Genomic DNA, 21,560 nt, shown 5'->3' on the forward strand with positions numbered 1-21,560 from the left:
AACATCCTCAAAATCATTGCAGAACTCTAATGGGAGAATTTGTTTATCTGGATCAAAACATAGAAATTGGCAACATCCAATAAAAGCTGTGTCAACTGAAGCAACAGGCTGTAATATAGCACTGAAAGAACTTCCAGAGATTACTCTATTTTCTGTGTTAGTAATACTGGTATTTAGTTCTTCTACCTGTAGTTCTACTGCTTCCACTCAATCAGAAAATTTTTTATGAACATCCTCACGTAATTTCTCACAGTCAGATTTTACTATCTTAATATCCTTCTGAAAGACAATTACTTTATTAGTTACTTCCTCATACTGATTAGAGAAAAGTTTGGATTGATTGCTATTCTTTGTGACAATCTCACTTCCATAAGATCATCTACATCTTTGACATCTTTATGAACTTCACCAAGTTTGGTTCTGAAAATACTATGCAATTTAATTAGTTGTTGCCCTACTTTGATTTGCAGAGCACTTTACTTAGAATCAGTTTTGTAATTTAAGCTATACAATTTTGAGGTCATTTCATCCTTTAGTTCTTTGCTACTACCCTTTAGTTCTTTACTATTATCCTTTAGTTCTTTACTACTGGATTCAGTCGTACTATTCAATTTTTTACTTGCATCCTTTAGCTCTTTATGAAGCGATTTAAGTTTAGAAACAATAATTGCATCCAGTTTGATGCCTCTACCTTCCCAATTGGCATTTCCACTCGTTTTAAAGGAGCTTCTAGTATTCCCTGAGTTAGTTGAATTTCAGAAATATTGAACTCCATTTCATTGTCTGATAACTCTATTAATTCCACTTTTTCTTTTTTGACCTCAACTTCATTTACCTCATCATCAAAGATTAGTTCTGACTTTGCAGTAACATTGAATTTTACCTACAGTTCAACTTTTGACAAACCACATTCAGATTTTTAATTTATTACTTTCACAGAACCATCCTTATTAATTTCAATTTCTAATTCTGAGGATTCATCGTCAGAGCCTGATTCCATCATAACTTTCACATCATCCCTATCATTTGATTCCATCTTTAATAGCCTGTTAGAAACAATTAACAAATCCTTTAAATATTCATGACTTAATTGCTTGACTTTGATGAGTGATGCTGGTTGTGTACCAGCAAATGCTATGTGACGTGTTGCGATGTAATCCAGGCAGCAACAGCTGTGGTGGTGAGGATGATGGTGAATATTGCCTACTGCAGTAGCACAAGGGGAAAAGGGGGGAGCAGGGAGTTGGGCACTGGTGAGCACACACAATAGCTTGCAGGTAACTTGTAGATCCACACAGCTCCATGTTAATGCACCATCTTCTTCTAATCTCAGTGCCAGTGGTAGCTGCGTGTAGTGTCGCCTTCTTACCTCCTTCCACCATGTTCAAGGATACTGAGGCCGACCTTCACAATTCAGTTTCTCACTTGTGAGCAAATCTTAACACTGTTGTTGTGCTGATTTTGTCATATTTCACTTCAGTATCATGTTAGTGCCTACCAAGTTCCGTGTTTTGTACTGAACACTTCCACAGTTCAGTTTCTGAGCTTTGGCACCATATGTGGGGTGGTGGGTAAATTATCTTCGCCATCTACAAGAGCATGAAAACTATCGTGGTCAGCCAGAAAACGATGGAGAACGTACTGACCATAATTTCCAGTCTGCAAGTCCACATTACTCACTGTGCTCACTGAAAAAGTTCCTACTTGCTATTTACTCACCGGGATCAGAAACAATGACTATAAATAAAAGTTATAAATTTTAACTGATAGATATATTCAGTAAAAGTTCACATGCACAAAATATGATAATATTCATGATAATAATAATACTAATGTCCCTATCAGAAACAGCACATTAACAGTTCAGAGGTGACCTCTGTGGAAAGTTCCTGGTAAAGTGGTCTGTTGCTGGGCCTCTAATCACCAAAAGTTAATTGCTCAACTTAAAAATGGAAAACAGTCTTGCCACTCCCCATGTAGTTTCGCTGACATTACAGGTAGCACATGAACAGTTACTTGCGTGAAATCTAAGCGATCGGGGCTGATGTACAGTTCTCACAAATTCACTACCTACTTTTATCAAAAATGCTTTTGGTAACTGCCCAACTGTGACATCATTCAAGGCACAGTGCAAGCAGGCATTTAATTCATAGAGTCAGATTGGTATCTCTTTGTGAAATGTCTCCACTTTACTGTCTCTATGGCCATATTTATATATAGGTGCAGCGACTGTCAAATGGAATATCTACTATCATCCGCTCTAGGCACAGGTTGCAGCATCTAAATGGCCCCTTTCTCAGACACATATTGATTAATACCTCTGTTGTTTAATAATTTACAATTTTCCTAATTGTTATAGGAGTTGAATTTGCTTTAGTTACTGAAAAAGTTTTAGCTCAATTGCATGTAAACTTTTCCAGCTAAAGTTTTTATAATGGAACTGACAATAGAACATGACCTCTGAACTGCCTCTTTAAGAGTCCTTGTATTCATAGTTATTTATAATAAATTCTTGAAACTTGGTGCAGCAGTATTATAGCATTATTGTAATCGAGTGCTGTAAGTAGCACAAATTGTGTTAAATATATTCATTAGATCTTTCTCTGAGATTTCGCAATGTTGACATTAATATATTGAAGCACACACTCACATAGTTTGGAAAAGTAATTTTAATTTTTAATTTCACTCTTAGGTTATGGTGCAATCCTTTATCTGTTAAGCACAGGCACACACTGGAAATCTCACTTAGTAGTACCTTGTCTATCTAAAGCACCCAGAATAATAAAAAAAGGAGCAAGAAGCAGCTACGGGATCATTCATATATAATGAGACAGTATGTATTTGTATATTCATGCTCTGTTGTTTATGCAGTTCTTTTGAATATCCCTACAGTTTAAATTTGGAAAACTGCTTTTAAGCATTCTCTGACATGTCTGATATGCAACTTTGAACATTGATTATTCAGTGAAAGCGTAGTAGATCACATTGCCAAAGAATATAGTAGAGTAGCCCCCTTCCCCCTCTCTCTCTTTCACTTTTATCCATCTGATTCCACACAGTATTGTGATTCATAATTATACCTTAATCTGTCTGATTCAACTAACTGGTTATTAAGAATGCTTCGTGGAATGCTAACTTGAGACGTTGTTCTTGGATGGCAAAAAAGGACATAGAACTAATGTAAGCTTTAATTATATGATTTATTAATATAGAGAAATACCTTGGTTATATACAGTCCAAAGACATTATCACCATGCCGTGCATTTCCTCTGTATTTTCCTGAGTTACTACAAATTTTATCTGTTCATGAATGGAACATTTTTACATCACCAATAGTGACTCACAATTCACTTGATCTTTACTTCCTACATGATTTTTAAAGTTTCTCTTATACCAGAAATGTTTATCAAGATGATGGAATGACGTGCCTCACAACAATGGAAAAATTACAAATTTTTGCATATAAAATGAATTTATTACTTATCTAATCAAATAATGGTAACTCTATCTTTTCTTTTTGCTGAGTATGAATACATTACATCCTACAGCTTCAAGGTCATTAACCAAACTCTTAGGCACATTTTAACCTCCAAACTGCTTTTCCTCTTCACTCAAAGACTATTTTTCTCTCCACATTTACTCTCCTTTTTTCACCCCTCTCCTTCCTAGGATAACTATTGTCTGTGTGTAACCCTTACTGTATTGTAAATTAATAGTGTATGTTCAGGAATTACTTTTATGTATGACAAAAATATAAATGCCAACATTGCAAAATGATAGTGTCTGAGCCAGTGTAAGGGGAATCCCAAAGAGTGAAACTCTGACCAGTGTAAATAAATAAATAAATGAGTAAGCGAACTAATAAAAGAAATAAACTTATTATATATGTTTGTATAATTGAGGTGGAGAAGGTCTCAGATCTGTTGTACCATAGCAAGTTAAAAGACTTGTTTGACAAGTCAGAAGGTGTTCAAGCAAGTAAAAATGCTTAACTAGCAACTTGAGAATTTCTAACATCTGCACGTGTGCATTCAAGGAATCATCATATTTCACTGAGGCAGCTTAAATGCACATGTGCTTTCAGAATTACTAATTGCATATCCCTTGTGCTGAAACTGTTGCTGTAAGAGTAGAGCAATACTCATTGACTACACAGTCATCAAGTAGCGTACTGCTTCAGTCTATGAAAACAGGAAATATAAGTTACTCAGAAGGGAGGTACAAAAGATGAAGGTAATTTTTTGTACCTTCCTCTCACTGCCTATATCTTTCTCTTCTTGCCCACTCCATCTGACACAACTCCTTGCACTAGTCTATCTTCAGAATTGCAGTCATGGCACATTTTACCTCAAAAAAGGATTTGTCTGAGAGCCTGTGCAGTTTTTTATGTTCCTGTCAATGACGCAATGCCACTACTGTTTGTTGAGCTGTTACCCTTACTCCTAAATTATTTATGTTTAACCATAATATGTTTCTACTCTTACCTTCTTTCTTGTCTTTCCCTTCCTCCAGCACAATTCTTGTTTGGATTTCCACTCCATGTTAAAGACTGGATGCTTGTTTTCATTTAAATATAATATTATAAAGGACTACACCCAGTGTGACTGTGATACTGCTTATATTTTATGTACATAATATTTTTGTGTGGTGTAGCTTCTGTGGATGATGTTATGAATAAAACACATTCTCCTAATTTTCTGGCAGGGGCTAATAATCATGTTTCATTGCAGGCATATAGATGGATAATTGATTCACGTGATGAATACAGTGAACACCGAATGAGAAAAATTAATGACAATTATTCTGTTTTTCGATGTCACACGATCATGAACTGTACTGTTGCATGCCCTAAGGTAAGCATATATTTTAGTAAAAATATCACTGTTATCCACACTGTTTACATATGTTTCTAGACATACACCTGGGCTTACATTTGTACTCCACAAGTCATCTTACAATGTTGAAGAAGGGTGCATAGCTTACGAGCATAACTATCCCCCATTCTATTCTATTCACTGATGGTATACAAGTAGAAAGACAGGCAATACCTCTGTGTGTGAGCCTGAATTCCTTAATGTTAGTTGATTCATTGATTGGTGGGGACGGGGGGGAGGGAAATAAACAGTGAGGTCATCAGTCTCATGATCTATGGTGGCAGAAACCAAGAGAGGAACAGCACAAACAGCCAATCCAATCAAGGGGTAAGGAAAAAGGGCAAACAAAGAGGTAAAAGGTACAGGGGAAGAAGACACAAGACAAAGGAAAACAAAATGACACAAAAGATGAGCAAACTATAGGGAAAAGGGGCCAGAACCTGGCAAGTACGAAGGCAAGGCTAAGGTGTCCACAACCAATGCCAACACTAACCGAGGGATTCCAGTTCCAGATGGAAATTCAGGTACTTAAACCTGGGAGGACAAACCACTTTCATATAGAAAAGAAAACCAAGGACAGGAGTAACAGGAGTAACCATGTGAGAGTCGTCTACTGGCACCTGGGACAAGGAAGGTGGGATGGTGTACTTAGCAGGGCCAAAAGGTGGGGGCAGTCTAGAAATCTATGTCACTGTGAATGGGCCCCGCAACTACAAAAGGGGGGGGGGGGGGGGGGAGGGGGCTTCATTGCAAAATAAAAAACCATGAGTCAACACAGTATGGCCAATAAAAAGATGGCAGAGGATGTTACATTCCCACGAGGAGAGATGGAAGGAAGAACACCATGTGGTGGGGGTCTCCTTGTTTGTATGAAGTTTATTAGACAAGGGGATACCTCCTTAAGAAAAGGGATTGGACACAAAGCTGCAAATCTGTCCCTGGAGGGGTCATTGAGAAGAGGGGGCTAGTTGGCTGCTGCCCCCCCCCCCCCCCCCCCCCACTCTGCTCCCAGGCAGGTGATCAGCAAGTTCATTACCCGGGATACCCACATTGCCAGCAACCCAAAGAGTGTCAACAAAACAAGCAGCATTGCCAAGATCACTGAAAAGGTCGTGGATGGCCGATGCCAAGGGATGATGGGAAAAATACTGAGCTATAGCTTGAAGGCCACTCATTGAGTCCATGCTTAACAAAACTTGAGTGAAGGAGAGCTGTTTACTAAAGTGGATGGTCCAATAGATGGCCATCACTTTTGTGGTAAACACCCCACATGTGGCAGGCAAGAGATGGTGTTCTGTCCTAACAGAAGATGTGAAAGGTGTAAAAGTCAGTAGCATCCTGAAGCTGCCATAAGAGTGGGCAGAACGAACAATGGAACACAATTGGAGCAATGGAGCCTTTCGAACCCTGGAAGAGATCCATCTGAATCTGGGGTCAAGGAACTAACCAGGAGGGCGGGGGTTAGGAGAGAATGTTGGGGGGAGAACGATGAGGGGAGATGGAAACTGCAGCAGAGAAAAGCAAGGTGGAGCCCAGTCAGTAAACTCACCCTATGGTGGGCAGCAAGTGGGAAATGTCCCGAAGGCACCAAAAGAATAGAACTAGAGGAGTGACGAAGGGAAGAGTGGATTGTGATGGCATAGGAAACCAGGAGCTGGGACTACTGAACCGATAGGGCAGGGATCCCAGCATCAGCTGGAAGACTGTCAACAGGGCTAGTGCTAATGGCACTGGTGATTGAACAGATAACATGATGGTGAACAGGGTCCACGAGGAGCAGCATGGAAGGGGCGTCTGATCCATAAACTTGACAGCTACAGCCCACATGAGATGGAACTAATTCCCAATAAAGATGGAGAAGAGTTGAATGATCTGTGCCCCAAGAGGTGTGGGTAAGGAGGCGGAGGACATTAAGCATTAAGTTCATGAAAAGAAAAAAGACCCAAGAAATGGAACTGGAGGACCATGGTCAGGTGACAGGCATTGAGGTACAGCTGCAGGTCAGGATGGACTGTTCTATAGTGACAGAAACACACCACCCTCGACTTAAGAGGATATAATTGAAAATTGTGTGTGAGTGTCCTCGTGGAAGTGCACTGGATGGCACCAAGTGGGAACTAGACCAAATACAAAAATTGTCCACATACAGAGCAGGAGTGACTAATGGTCTGGCAGAGGCTGCAAGTCCATTAATAGCAATGAGAAAAAGGAAACTTAATATGGAGCTCTGCGGAGCACCATTTTCCTAGGCCTGCAGAGAGCTGAGAACTGTGCTAGTGCAAACTCTGAACTACCAGTGGGGTTGGAGCTGGTAAGTAAAAATCAGGAGGGGGTCCCCGAAGATCCCACTCAATGGAGTGTAGTAGGATGTGATGGCGCGAAGCTGTGTCGTAAGCTTTATGGAGATCAAAGAACACTGTGACTAGATGGCAGCACTGAGAAGAGGCCTGCCGAACTGTGGTAAGGAAATAAAAGGTTCCAAGATTCGAGGACCCAAGTGAGCTGACTAGCCACCATCTGTTCAAATAACTTGCAGGTGATATTGGTCAGACTTATTGGCCACTAACTATCAAGGGATGATGGATCCTTGCTGGGCTTAAGGCAGGAACCACAATACTGTCCCTCCATCAAGAGAGGAAAATGCCTTGCAGCCAAATATGGTTAAATATCTGGAGGAGATATTATTGCTGTGGAGGATTAAGGTGTTGGAGCAATTTGTTATGGATGGAATCAGGGCGAGGGGCTGAATCATGGGAAGAAGAGAGGGTCAGAAGTAGTTTCCATTCAGTCAGAGGTTGACGTAGGATGATGCCTGACAAGGAGTAAAACATAAGTTGGAAGCTTCAGCCCCCTGTTTCTGGAGGAGTAAGTGTATGGGTAGGAGACTGACGCCAATTCTGTTTGCAAAATGGGTCGGAAGGAGTTCTGCGAGAACTGGTGGATCTGTACGAAGGCCACCTGGAAAGGCAAGGCCCAGAATGGAAGACTGCTGCTGACAACCTTGGAGGATGTGGAGTGTAGCCCACACCTGTGACTAAGGACAGAAGAACATAGGGAGGAGACAAAGCATTCCAAACACACTCAGTTGCTCTGTTTGATTAAGTAACATGCTTTGGATTGAAGACACTTAAAGGTAATAAGACCAGTGAAGGACAAATGCTGCTTAACATGTTGCAAAGCTTGTCAGTGATCTTGGATGGCAGTGGTAATAGCTATGCCCCACCACAGAACTGACCGGCGGCGAACAGAGCCTGTTGGCCATGGAATGGCAATGCTGGTGGCGTGAATTATCTTACCAGACAGATCACAAATGGCTTAATCAATACAACCTGACAAATAAGGTTTAAAGACAACCTTGGAGATATATAGAAGCCAATCAGCATGACAGAAAGTCCAGTAGGGGTTACCTGACCATCAGGAGGTGGGCAGGGAACAAGAGAATCAGCAGGGAGTGGCCACTATCTCAGAGGCCATCATGTGGTGACCAGTTTATGCAAGGAAAAAGGGGAGGGAAAGTGAGCGAAAGATCAACGGCAAGGAAAAATACCATTTGTGGCACTAAAATGAGTAGGGGAACCATCATCAAGAAGGCACAGGTTGTGGTCAGCAGGAAACTGGTCATTGAGGAGCCTGCGACTAGACAAAAAAGCACTGACCCCTAAAGAGTGCTGGACATTGAAATCCCCTAGAAGGCGGAAGGGGGATGGGAGCTGCTGAAGGAGGGTAGTTACGGCAGTGGGTGTAGGTGGCCTGTCAGGAGGGGGATAGAGATTGCAAACCATGATTGCAGAGTGCAAGTGGACCTGGATGGCAGATGCTTCCAATGTGATATGAAGGGGGATCCATGTACTAACAATTTCTGTACAGACCAACATGCAAACACCACCAGAAGCCCTCAGATGGCTGACCTGGTTCTGATAGAAAGCATGGAACGCATGAAAGGTCAGTGACTGGGCAGTGAATATGAAATTCCTGGAGAATGACACAGAGTTCTGAGTAAAAGGAAATGAATGACTGCAACTCCATGAAGTGACGGTAGTATCCACTATAGTTCCATTGAATAAGCATGGCATGGGGATCCAAATGGGAGGCAAACAGGCTGGAGGCTATCACATCACTGAGTCACCATCTGTCACGAATGAGGAGGGGGTGACAGACATAAATAAGAGGTTAGACTCAAGGGGCGCATGACCTGTGGATCCCACAGCTTGAGTTGTGGCAGCAGACCTCTGGCCTTGTTGATGCCAGAGAAGAGGGGGGGTTGGTCCTGGGAGGAATCTCCATCAGTGGCACTAATGAAGGGAGGAGGAGAGGGGGGCAGGACTGGGCAAGGAGGAGAAGGGAGTGGGAATTGACATAACAGAGGCAAAGTTGGATTTCATAATACAGGGTGAAGATGGTGATATTTCTGATGAGCCACAGTGTAGGATGAACGATGAAGGGACTTGTACTCCTGTATCTTCTGTTCCTTCTTATAAACCAGGCAACCTGGTGAGCTAGGAGAGTGATGGCTGTGACAGTTAACACACATGGACAACAGGGGCTCCCCTCATGGATGGGTGTCCATGTTCATTGCATAGAGGGTCCTCCGTGCAGTGGGAAGGCATATGCCAGAAATGCAAACACTGAAAACAGCTCATGGGTGCGAGACATACAGCTTCACATCACACCAGTAAACCATAATGTTGACCTTCTCCAGGAGCGTATCTCCCTCAAATTCCAGAGTAAAGGCAGTGGTATCGATGGAATTGTCCTTACAACCTTTCTGAACATGCCAAACAGAATGAAGTCCACTTAGTTCCAGGTTGGCCTGTAGTTGATCATCAGTTTGAAGAATGGGATCCCATATGGAAAATGACTCCCTGAACCATATTCAAAGACTGATAACAAATAATGGACACCAGAATGTCGCCAAGATGGCTGCAAGCATGGAAGGCTGCAGATTGGGCAGCAGAAGAAGTTTTGATCAACAGTGAACCCAAATGTATTTTACTGAGAGACTCCATGTCACCAAACTTGTGTTCGATATTTTCCACAAAAAATAGCAGCTTGGTGGTGGTGAGAATATCCCCATCAATCCTAGTGTAGACAGGGTAGCAGAGAACGTGTATCATACCAAGCCAGTGAGCCTGGCCTTATTCACAGGGTGTAGCCAGGAAGGGAGGGCTGCAGGGTCCTAAGAAGCAGCATTAAATAATTCATTGACAATCAAAGAGATGGCCGTAAAAGAGCAGCCTGTTTTCTGGAGTTTTATCGATTTAACATGAAAAGAATCAACCTTGATATGACCCACTCTGATCCGGGGCTTTCTCCGTGAGTGCAACCCAGCCACAGCAAGGGCTGCCTGGCACAGTGACCATTGCTGGGAGTTCCAATGCTCCATAATGACAAGCAATCACTCCTAGGCATACACATGGAGGCAACAGCTCAGGTATCAGAAGTGTGACCCCAGTGTTGTCAGGGGGCTTAGCCAGTTGGGTACACAACAGCTCCACCACACAGGCTGGCTACATACCGTGGTGGCCTAGTGGGTGGCATGGGGTACGGTGGGGAAGGCAGAAGGGTAGGAGGAGGGAGAGGGATCAGCATAGATCCTGGGAAGGGAGTTCTTTCCCAAATAGCTCACACTACAGAGAGAAAATTGATAAGTGGAGGTCAAACTCCAGAGGGGGACCAAAAATTTCAAAACAGCAAGGGGAAAAAACTGGAGGGCATACAAGAAAATAGGTGTATAGTCAAGTCGACATAAGTAAGAATACCAAGAGATAGGAGGGAGGGGCAGAGGGGAAGGATTGAGTATAGGAAGGGATGGGCACAGGGGAAGACACACAGTCCAGGAGGGAAGAATGGGCTGCAATATCTTGGGGTTCCATGTGTGCCACACCGCACAAACTCAAGAAAAAGCTGTGAGCCCCCTGGGGGCTCTGAAATTACTGTTATGGTCATTGTGCAAGATGTATCAAGAAGAAAGTGATATATTTCTTGACTCATTTTGGAATATGGGAATCTTTGAATTTAGGTAAAAAGGCGCTCAGCAATGCTCGTTCATTAATGTAATCGCGTAAGCATCCCAGACTAATGGGCAGTGCTCAAGAATTGGTTGATTGCAGGTTTTGTAAGCAATATCTTTTATGCATTATCTTTTTGGCGTGAATCATACTTTGTTAATATTCTTTCAATAAATCTGAATTCAGTTTTTTCCTTCCCCACATCAGTATTTACATTGTCATCCCACTTTAAATGGCACAGAAAAGAAATTCCTAGATACTTGAGGGTTATGCGTTATTACCAACCACAGTTGAAAAATGTGAGTTATTTTCTTCCATATACATGTGTTGTATTGTATTGCATTTTGGGGGGGTTGTTGTGGGGGGAGGAGACCAGACAGCGAGGTCATTAGTCTTATGGGATTAGGGAAGGACGGGGAAGGAATTCGGCCGGGCCCTTTCAAAGGTACCGTCCCGGCAATTGCCTGGAGCGATTTAGGGAAATCACGGAAAACCTGAATCAGGATGGCCAGACACGGGGTTGAACCATCGTCCTCCCGAATGTGAGTCCAGTGTGCTAACCATTGCTCCACCTCACTCGGTCTGTATTGCATTTATTTATGTTATCTATGGGTATGCACATGTGTCTCATATTTAGAGAGGTACACTAGTTTGCTTCTGATAATTATGTCTGTTTATACATTTTTATGTATGTATTTGTTCTAACAGTGTAATTAATTTCTGTGAGTTTTCCAAGCCTTTTTTATGACAATAATAGCTTTATTTCATTCACAAAGACTGATGATATACATGGAAAAATCTGTTAGCAAGAAAGCAGGTTTATTGGAGATCTGCACATCATGTGTTGTGTTTGATGAAATAATCTTTCTGGGGGAAAATATATTAAGAAAACAATGTAATCATATTTCCTCAAAAATTACCAATAAAAGTACAAGAGCACAAGGTACAATTATTGTTGTTGTACATCATAAGCCAAAACTTATTCAGGGAGAACATCATCAGTATATTATAAGTACTCTGACAACCTTCTTTTCTGTTTTCCCAATACAGGCCTGCAGTCTCTATTCTTGTGCTGGAAACAGCAGCTGTCCACACAATCTTGTGCAAGTCTCTTCCTTTCCACATAACTACTGCAACCTACATTCACTTGAACCAGCTTACTATATTGAGGCATTTTCTACCAAGGATGAAACTGCACAACAACTGGCCAAAGGAGATTAAAGAAATTGCTGAAAGGGAGTTAAAAAGTACTTGTTAAACAATATGTTCTATGAATCGAAATTCGCACCAATGACGACCTCATAAACCGTGACTGTGGCTATAATCTTAGCAAGGCTTGGGAACCAGCGATTGGGTTAATCAAGAGTAAATCGAGCAAACACATAGTTGTGACGACCAAGGCGGACAGAGCCATCACACCGACGTCATCTCAGACGCCGTCGCAATCTGTTCCACCGCGCTACCGTGGCGTGGGGCGCGGACGGCAGAGGGAGCGTACCACGGGCGGAGGGTATTTAAATTGGCCACCACTGCGACCGAACCCAGTTCCCCCTGAGCAGCCATAGCGTACGGATCTCCGTGCCGGCACGTTCACAGGAGCTCAGTCCGTCAGTTCACCTGATGATGGCGACATGTTTGATCGCCGAAATATTGTGCCCGTTGGACACTATAGACCGTCCGTACACCCGTGGATATTTTGAATTGGAGTATCACTTATGTATCACAGAGTAGGTGTTTGGTAAAAAATGTAACACAAACAAATAATAATAGTGATAAAACATTTATCATTTCATTCCCCATAATATTTTCATACCATATTTTTCATTCTTTTTCTCTTTTCTGATAAACTTACTCCCAGAGCTCAACACCTCACTTGTTGTTGAGGGATGCTTAATCAGTTTTTCAGGTCAGAAAATGGGAGGTTGTGGTACACAAAATGAACCTGATGTCAACTGGTAGGGTGTATGTAGTGTTACAAAACAATGTGTGTATTACATTGTAGTGTGAGGTATGAATGAACAGTAAAGCAGTAGCCTTTCCCACTATCGAACAGTATTGTACACCAGGGACAAACCAAAAGAGGTAGCACTGTTTTAAACAGAGTGGCTTCGTATTCAGGAGGGTGGAGGCTCCAATCTCCATCCAGCCATCCTGATTTAGATTTTCCATGGTTTCCCTAAATTACTTCAGCCAATGACCGGATGGTTCCTACTATAAGATGACAGCTGACTACCTGTCCCATCCTTGTCATACTAGACATGGAAGTACACAGATGTATATAAATGTGAATTATTTTTTTTGTTCTTAAATTGTAATGCCAAGACATGCCCAATACCTTGTAAAAGAGGTCTACAGGTGAATAAAACCACCACCACCACCACTACCACTACTACTACTACTACTACTACTACTACCCTACAATTTTTCTCTGTTATTTAATTCAGTACCTCTTCATTGTTTAATTGATCTGTCCATATAATCTTTTTTGTTCTTCTGTAGCACAGCATTTCAAAAACTTCTGTTCTCATTTTGTGTTTCACTTCCTTACAAATACCTTCACAAACGACGTTCTAACAATTCACTTTATACTGAGTATTAATATATTTCCCTTTTACAGACAAGTATTTCTTGTTATTACTACTCTGCATAGCAATGATTGTATGCCTCGTCTGGAAATATATTATGATTCATTCTGCTCAAGTTATTGATTTCAACTGTGAAAATGAATTGTAGAGCAGTTTTGATCATATTTAGGCTGCTAATATTGCTATATTATTCACGAGTGTTAAAATTAATTTTTGTGAGGAACAAAAGAATTCTAGCCCTAACTGATGTAAGGGAATTTTCAGTTTTATTGTCCATCTAAATCATATATCTCTTTGTTAGACATATCTAAGGAATTGTTGGTATTTGCACAGCACCTGAATCCTGGCAAAGCAATAGCTGAAATCAAAAAACTTCTAGTTGGACTCAGCAAGAAGGAGGAAGCAGATATGCCCCCAGCAAAACTGCGTAAGGAGTAAACCTGCATTGATATTTCAGCTCTTCAATATAGAAGAAATGCTGTGTATTATTGCTTTGTGTAAATAAATATAGAATGAAAATACATGATTTCACATTTAAGATAGGTATTGTACTACAGACTGCTTGAAAATATTGTTTAATACAGCACTTTGTTTGGTATTTCCTTCAGTATATGAATGTGACTTCCCAATATGGTTCAAATGGCTCTGAGCACTATGGGACTTAACTGCTGTGGTCATCACCCCCTAGAATTTAGAACTACTTAAACCTAACTAACCTAAGGACACCACACACATCCATGCCCTAGGCAGGATTCGAACCTGCGACCGTAGCAGTCGCGCGGTTCCGGACTGTCGCGCCTAGAACCGCTTGGCCACTCCAGCTGGCTAGTGACTTCTCATCCATCCATTTGTTGTGGGAGAGATTTTGGAGTTGTAGGAAAAATTTGATTTCGATAAATCATTTTGAATTACCTGATGCAACATAGTATACCTGTTTCAATAAAAATCTGCTCTTATGTTAGGCTCTAGTGAGCCTGGCAACTGCACAATGAAACATAAGTCGTAACAACACTGATAAGATCATCAGTGGTGATTGTGGAGAATCAAATTACATTCTGTACACTGTAACAGATCTTGCAACATTAAATCATGTGTACGAAAATATACCTGGCCAGGTTAAACATCAGCTTGCATCAACAACTGCAGCAGCAACCAAATTGCAAATACCATGTGTGAATTATCAGCTTCAAGCCATAGAATATCAAATTACTGATGTCATAGAATTTGGTCAAACTTAGTATAGTAATGTAGTGTGTGTTCAGAAAGGTTGCCTGATGATCGGTTGAGGCTTGAAACAACTGAACCACATTCTTCATCATGGCTTTGATTATCTGTCATCGTGCCCTGAAATGAGCGATATCCTACCCAAGATCGTTCCCACCCCTCCAAAAGTGGTCTTTCATTGCCAAACCAACCTGCAACAATGCCCTAGTCCGTCCCTATACCACTCCCAATCCCTTTGGAGGACCCAAGTGCAAGACCTGCCTAATCCACAGACGTGGCACTTCCTATTCCAGTCCTGTCACAGGCTTATCATTCCCCCATGGAAGCCGTGTCACCTGTGAAAGCAGCCAAGCAGCCATGTCATATATTAGCACTTCCACAATCATTGCACAGATTTTTATATTGGTATGACTACCAGTCAGCTACCCACCAGGAATAACGGCCACTGCCAACAGTGGAGAAGCAAAGTGGACCACCATGTGGAACAACATGCAGCCGAACTTTACACGCTCGATTTCAGTGGCTGCTTTCCTAACAAGGCCATCTGGATCCTCCCCTCCAACACCAGCTTTTCTGAACTGTGCAGATGGGAAATATGCTTACAACACATTCTCTGCTCCCAAAATTACCCCAGCCTCAACCTATTATAACCTACTGTCCCCACACTCTCCACCCAAGTTTCCATCCCTCTGTACTTCAACCTCTTCCCAATTTGTGTCCCCTCACCTTCATTGTGTGCCCTGTCTGCCATGCACCTGTTGGTCTTTTCACATCTCTTCTCCTCTCCTTTTCTGCTCCCCTCCCTCCCCCACAGCCTCCTGACACTGAATCAGGCATCTTTGTCCTGCTGCCCTTTGGTCCCTGCATGCCTTGCCAGACAGCACTCTTCTCTCCCCCACCTGTCCCCTATCTCTCCCCCTTCCCTGCTCCACTCAGTCTCACAGCTTTGATTCAATGCATAGGAACTGAAGAAAGTTAGCTGCTACTCTACAAATGTAACCATAAAATCCAAATTACCAGAATGGTGAAGTCAGGAGTGAGAACAAAAAACATCATAGCAGACACAGATTTAAAAGCAGAATGTTTCATAGTAGTGTTTTTTATCATCAGTGTAACAACTGCATCTGAAGTGGCATATAATGAAAATTATATTTGTATTGGTAGTTTGACTAATTTTCTAGAATGAGACAAATTGAAAATTCATTTTGCTACCATTCCTCTACAGCATGATCTATTATACAACTCATATGTTAACTGAGAGATAAAAAACAAAAACAAAAAACAAATGCAAAACATAAATTATTATGCTCACATTAGGAAAATGATGATTCTAGGTATGGGCACATTAAATAAAATCATGGACACTAAACATGGATAACATGAATTACATTGTAACTATGAGGGTAAGTGGTTTGTTTGTGAAAAATTAAGCAAAATGCTTACATTATAGGTCAAACTTCAACCATTAACACAGGAAAAAATTTCTACTTGAAGTAAAAAATCAAAAATCATAATTTGCAACTAGTAATGTAGTCTTACAGACTACACAAGGTCAGATCTAACATGTGTCATATCTTCAGATATAACTGGGCATGTGGCATATTTGAGAGAAAAATTACAACATTTAATTTAGTAAAAGATTTTTATTCAATGTTTTGACGATTCGCTGATAGGATTTATATGATTAAAAATGAAAAACACATGAAAACATACATTTTAAATAGTTATATGTAACATAATATAGCCATGTTCATGAAAATTGCAGAAAGTTTATTCTGTTGTTTAGATGCTGATGAACATTGCATGTACTACACATTAATACCATCTCTTTTATAATCAGGTCTTTTATATCTTTGCCTTGTGTCTGTAACATGAGGGCAATGGCATTCCACATCAGTTCAGGCAGGCTTGTCAGGAACTGGTTTTGTTGGACCCTAATGCTTTTTGTACAACTGTTTTGCATCTACATTAGCTGAAGGCGTATCTCTCCTTTTATTTATCGCTTCTTTTCCCTGCTTGTAGAGTGCATCTGCTATTCTCAATTTGAATGCTGGTAGATCGTCTTGTTTATAAAGGGGATCTTGAAACTGTCACAGTCCCTCTCTGTACATGGAATACAAGCTTTGAAATCTCTGTTTGCATTTCAGGAAGCATAAAACCTTGGGGATCCATTGCTAATTAAATAAAAGCTTCAGAGTATTAGCAGTTGTTTAATGAGCCTGAAAGTTCACTTTTTGAACAGTCACCTTTATTACTTCCCGGACAATATGGGAGATGTTAGTGAGGAACAAGGAGAGCATTTTCACAAGGACATTAAAGTGATGGAAAAACGCTACCAAGGCTGCTGGAACACCAACATGATTGGGGACTACTGTTGGTCACTTCACCGAGAAGTTCAGCAAGCGGCTCATCGTAGAAAAAGCTACACAAGAAGCTTCAAAGAAAAAAGAGAAAGAAAATACAAACCAATTACAGCTGACAAGCGAAATCTGTGTTAATACATATCATTGTTTAAGTAGCTTACTATACATGAAAAACATGCTTATGTTGTAACAAAGCATTTCATGAATTTCCCTGTTTACCATATAGCATAGGATTTTTATATTATATAGTAAAAAGCATATTTCTGGAAAACTATGGGTGAGCCAAAAAAGCTAAGCCTAGATTTGGATGCAGCTCATAAAAATCTATAAAGATCAGCTATAAAAGTAAAAAAAAAGTTTTTCAAAAAAATTTTTTCATTGGTCTGCATAATTATCAAACCAGTGTTGAGGATGGATGAAGACAATTGGTCATTTAAGTATTCTGGCACAAACATCAGTGGAAATATATGCTTTCACTTCACTTGATTTCATCTCTTTCATGTGCCCACAAAGTTTCACAAATACATAATGTTGTGTATTTTACACATACAGTATTTTCGAATTCACTTTTATGAGTAACCTTCAGTGCACCCATGAGAATGAAAACCATGTGTTGATAGCACCGTAGAAGACTAAAATATAAAATAATTTTCAAAAATCTCGAGTGCATCACTAATAAAGTGAAACAAGTTGATGAACTTATAGCAAGGAGTAAGGCCGTATTGGAGGATGCCGTGCCCCCACTTTTTTTCTGAGGGGCACACAATCACCTTGCTATTTTACTTGGAGACTATTTTTTAGTACAGTAGTTCTCTTTTGTTGTCTCTATAAGTTAAATTACCAACAATCTTGAGTTATAGCTCATAGAACATATTAGCTGTGAAGTCAACTGGACATTGATAAAGGGCCCAGACAAACAGCGCAATAAAAAAGAACTGTGGACACAAGGCGATTGGGGTCAAGTATCTGCGCAGAACGAAGAACGAACTCCAGCACAGCATGGCTGGTGTGGATGTCAAACCGCACTGCTCTGCGCAACAATGAAAAGTCCTGTGCAGTGTTGGAACATCAGAGGAAATGCGTACTCTGTCTGAATGGCATTTCTTGTTTCCCACACACTGGAGCATTGCTGCGCACCTACAGATACTCTACTCCATTCTTTGCAGTCTGGGTTTCTCTGTGCTGTTCTGCGCCAGCCTGAGTGGTGCTGTGTGGTGGTGCATATCTGATGTTGACGTAACTGTAGTTGCTCACATCTTGTGACATTATAATAATGTCTGAAAATGCTTAATTCCCTTAATCAGTATGCTGATTCTTTAACCTTAAGGTGCTCGCGTGGATGGTATTTACACCACAGCTTGAACATGTAACTGTTTACATGCTTAATCATCAGGTAATCCCTGATTATCTACCGGCTCATCTTATGGCACGTGATCTTGACAATAATTGGTTTGACTCTATAGCCCAATGTAATAATATATGGTCAATCAAAAACAAAAACAAATTCATGACAGTGTAAATGCCATCGCTTGAGCACAAACATGCTTCAGATTGCGTGAGAGCCTCAAGGTTAATAATACAACAAAACATGGCTCCTATCGGAAAGATAATCTGTAAGATAAGATATAAATAAAATAAAACATTTCCCTTTCACTTATGCTGATATTGCAATCTTCAATTATCCAACCATAATACTGAATGTGAGCTCTTGACTTGACCTTCTACTATGATAGTATTACAGTAGACCTATTTTGAGTCATGGCTGTGCCTTTTGTTTTTAAGTTTACAGTCCAATTGTTAACTGCATTAGTTCATTAGCCACTACATGGCTGGCATTGGTATTGCTGTTCAGCTTTTTTTCCAGTGAAATAAGGCATTATAGTGAGCAGCTCTGTTGATTACTTTGGTTCTAAGTATTACATTGCCGTTTTAGAGCCTGACATATTACATTTTTAAGTGCAAAATGTATAAACTGTGCTAGTAATTGAAAAGTGTAATTTTTAAGTATGAAGTGCAGTATAGCAGATTATTTCAGGAAATCTAGTTCTAGGGCTTCAACTACAGAAGATAGTTCATGTGGTTCTAAAAAATGTGAAGTTTATAATGGTCCATCTTCTTCATAAATGAATAGTAGCACCGGATCATGTATTGTTGAAGATAAAAGTCAATCACATGAAGTAATTCCTTGTTATTTGAATCCCTAAAACATACCTAATTATCCTGTTTGTTGGAATGATAGTACACAGAGAGAATTTAAGACAAAATATAAGTTATTAGTGTATAAGGAAGGCAAGCTGGGTTCATCAGTGTTTAAAGATGTGCAGAATATTGGAGTGAATATGTCACACAAAGTGTGCATTTCGAAAGAGTGGAGTAGTATTTCGGTGGGTCTAGTTTGTGGCAGTAAACAAGCTCGGTTAACATCATTGAGAAAGGACAATCATGAACACAGGAATTCCAAAGTCCATTTCACTTCATGCAAACAATGAAAGGAAAGGCAAGACAATGTACTAGAAAACCTTCTCGTTGAACAGCAGAAAGACATTTTTAAAAGTACAAGGAAAGATTTTTGCATTGCATATTTTGTAGCAAAAAATAACAAACTGTGCTTAGACTTTCACAAGCTTGTGTATTTGCAAATTCAAAATGGTCTCCACGTGGGCAAAACACTGCATAATAAACTTAGTTGTGCCAACATCATAGACTGCATTGTGGACATTATGAGGAAGAAGCTCTGTTCACCCATAATATTGAGGAATTCCAAGGCCTCTGAACTTATTGATGAGTCTTATCTGTTGCTTCACAATCAATTTTAATAGTGTATTTTAGGGTGTGAAATAAGTGATGGTTGTGTAAATACCATCTTCTTGGATATTATCAAACTTAAAAAAGTACTGATTCAGAAACACTAGAAGCAAAACTTTTCAAATGTCTCTTGAAGCATGGCTTTTCTTCACGTTACTTGAATGAAAATGTTATTGGAGCATGCAATGATGGTGTTACTGTAATACTAGACACGAATTCAGGTGTTTTAGAATGACTTAAGAACAAGTACAACACACAGTTCACTATTAAGGTGGCGTTGTTTGTGCTACTGGATTGAATTGATGTGATTGAGGAGGAATTGTATTATCATTTTTTTAACAAGCTATCTGTGTTGTATCATCAATTCCAAACAATCAGCATGAACTGTCAGCTGTTGCACAAGAGTCAGGTGCAGAACGTAAGAAAATATCTAGAGTTTTCTCAGTGTATTGGATGACCTCAAGCTTTGGAGCAGTGCAAGCAGTATGGAAGTCCTACCAGGCTCTGAATACTCATTTCAATAGCCATTCAAATAACATGACTAGAAAACCAACTGTAAGGGAAGAGTTCAAGGAATTGCAGAAAACACAGATCTGAGTTGTGAGCAACATTGCACTATTTTCTGATTATCTTGAAGAGATTAGTAACCTCTCACAGTGCCTCTATAAGGACAGTGTTAATATTCCCTCATCACACAGGGCAGTTATGAGATCAATAAGAGCCATTGAACAATTGAAGAAAATGCTGGGTGCTTGCATGAGGGAAGCAGTTGTGTCAGAGTCTTAGTGACAATTTGAGGCAAAGGCTAATTTTAAATAACAGTGAAGAATTCAAATCCTTCATGAAAGAGATTGATATTTTGGATAGTAAAAAAATGGTTGTACGACTTTGTGAACCCATGGATAGAAGGGGAAGAAAATCTAAGAAAAATGTGTGATGGTTTTCTTCTTTCTTATCCAAATGTAAGAGAAGATTTCAGAGATTATGTAGACAACAGCAGGGAGAACATTTCTGGAAACCTGAAACCAGTTTATTTTGTGTTGATACACTACATGTGAGCACATTGGACTGTGAAAGAGGCTTCATCACAATGAACTTGGTTATAATAACACCGTGGAATTTCCTTTCTATTTGCTGTCTCTTACCCTCAATGTTTATTTCAATTTTGGGGCCTCCACTGTATCTTTGGATTCCTAAAGGATTACATAAAACTATGGATTAAAACCCACAGGCATGCCAAAGACAGCCAATGCGAGAAGGCTAATCCACATGTGCAGCTGTCTGACCACTACTCCAACACATGGGATCTTCTTTAGGTGAGTCCACCTACTATTTTTGTTAGGACTACAGTACAGACAGAGAGTAAACCACATTTATATATTGTGAATGATCTTAGATGCAAGAACAAAAATACTTGTAGTTCTAAGTCAAAAAATTACAAAATTGTGAGTGTATATTAGAGAAAGAGACACAGTTCTCAACAAACAAAAAACAGGTCTTTACGTAGTGGGGGATGTGGGCACAGACACTCTGTGCTATAATGTTTGTTATTTTAGGTATAACATAAAGTCTCTAAAGCATTGGTGACAGAGAGAAACTGTTTATGCTACTGTATCCACAATATTGTGATTGATGCTTCCCTTACTTTGCTCAGATCCAGCCATTCAAAAATGAATACTATAGTCAAATGCAAAATTTTTG

General features: G+C 40.2%; 1 protein-coding gene across 1 annotated transcript in view; it reads left to right on the forward strand.

Annotated features, from left to right (window-relative positions):
- The window catches only part of LOC126278771 (succinate dehydrogenase [ubiquinone] iron-sulfur subunit, mitochondrial-like), a 146,448-nt gene extending 132,543 nt beyond the window's left edge, over positions 1-13,905 (forward strand). The window contains exons 6-7 of the mRNA XM_049979047.1: positions 4,731-4,853; positions 13,801-13,905. Coding sequence (XP_049835004.1) covers positions 4,731-4,853; positions 13,801-13,905 — 228 coding nt within the window. The remainder of the gene's footprint in view (positions 1-4,730; positions 4,854-13,800) is intronic.
- The last annotated feature ends 7,655 nt before the right edge of the window (positions 13,906-21,560 follow it).

Source organism: Schistocerca gregaria, chromosome 6, assembly GCF_023897955.1.
Source record: "Schistocerca gregaria isolate iqSchGreg1 chromosome 6, iqSchGreg1.2, whole genome shotgun sequence".
NCBI lineage: Eukaryota > Metazoa > Arthropoda > Insecta > Orthoptera > Acrididae > Schistocerca > Schistocerca gregaria.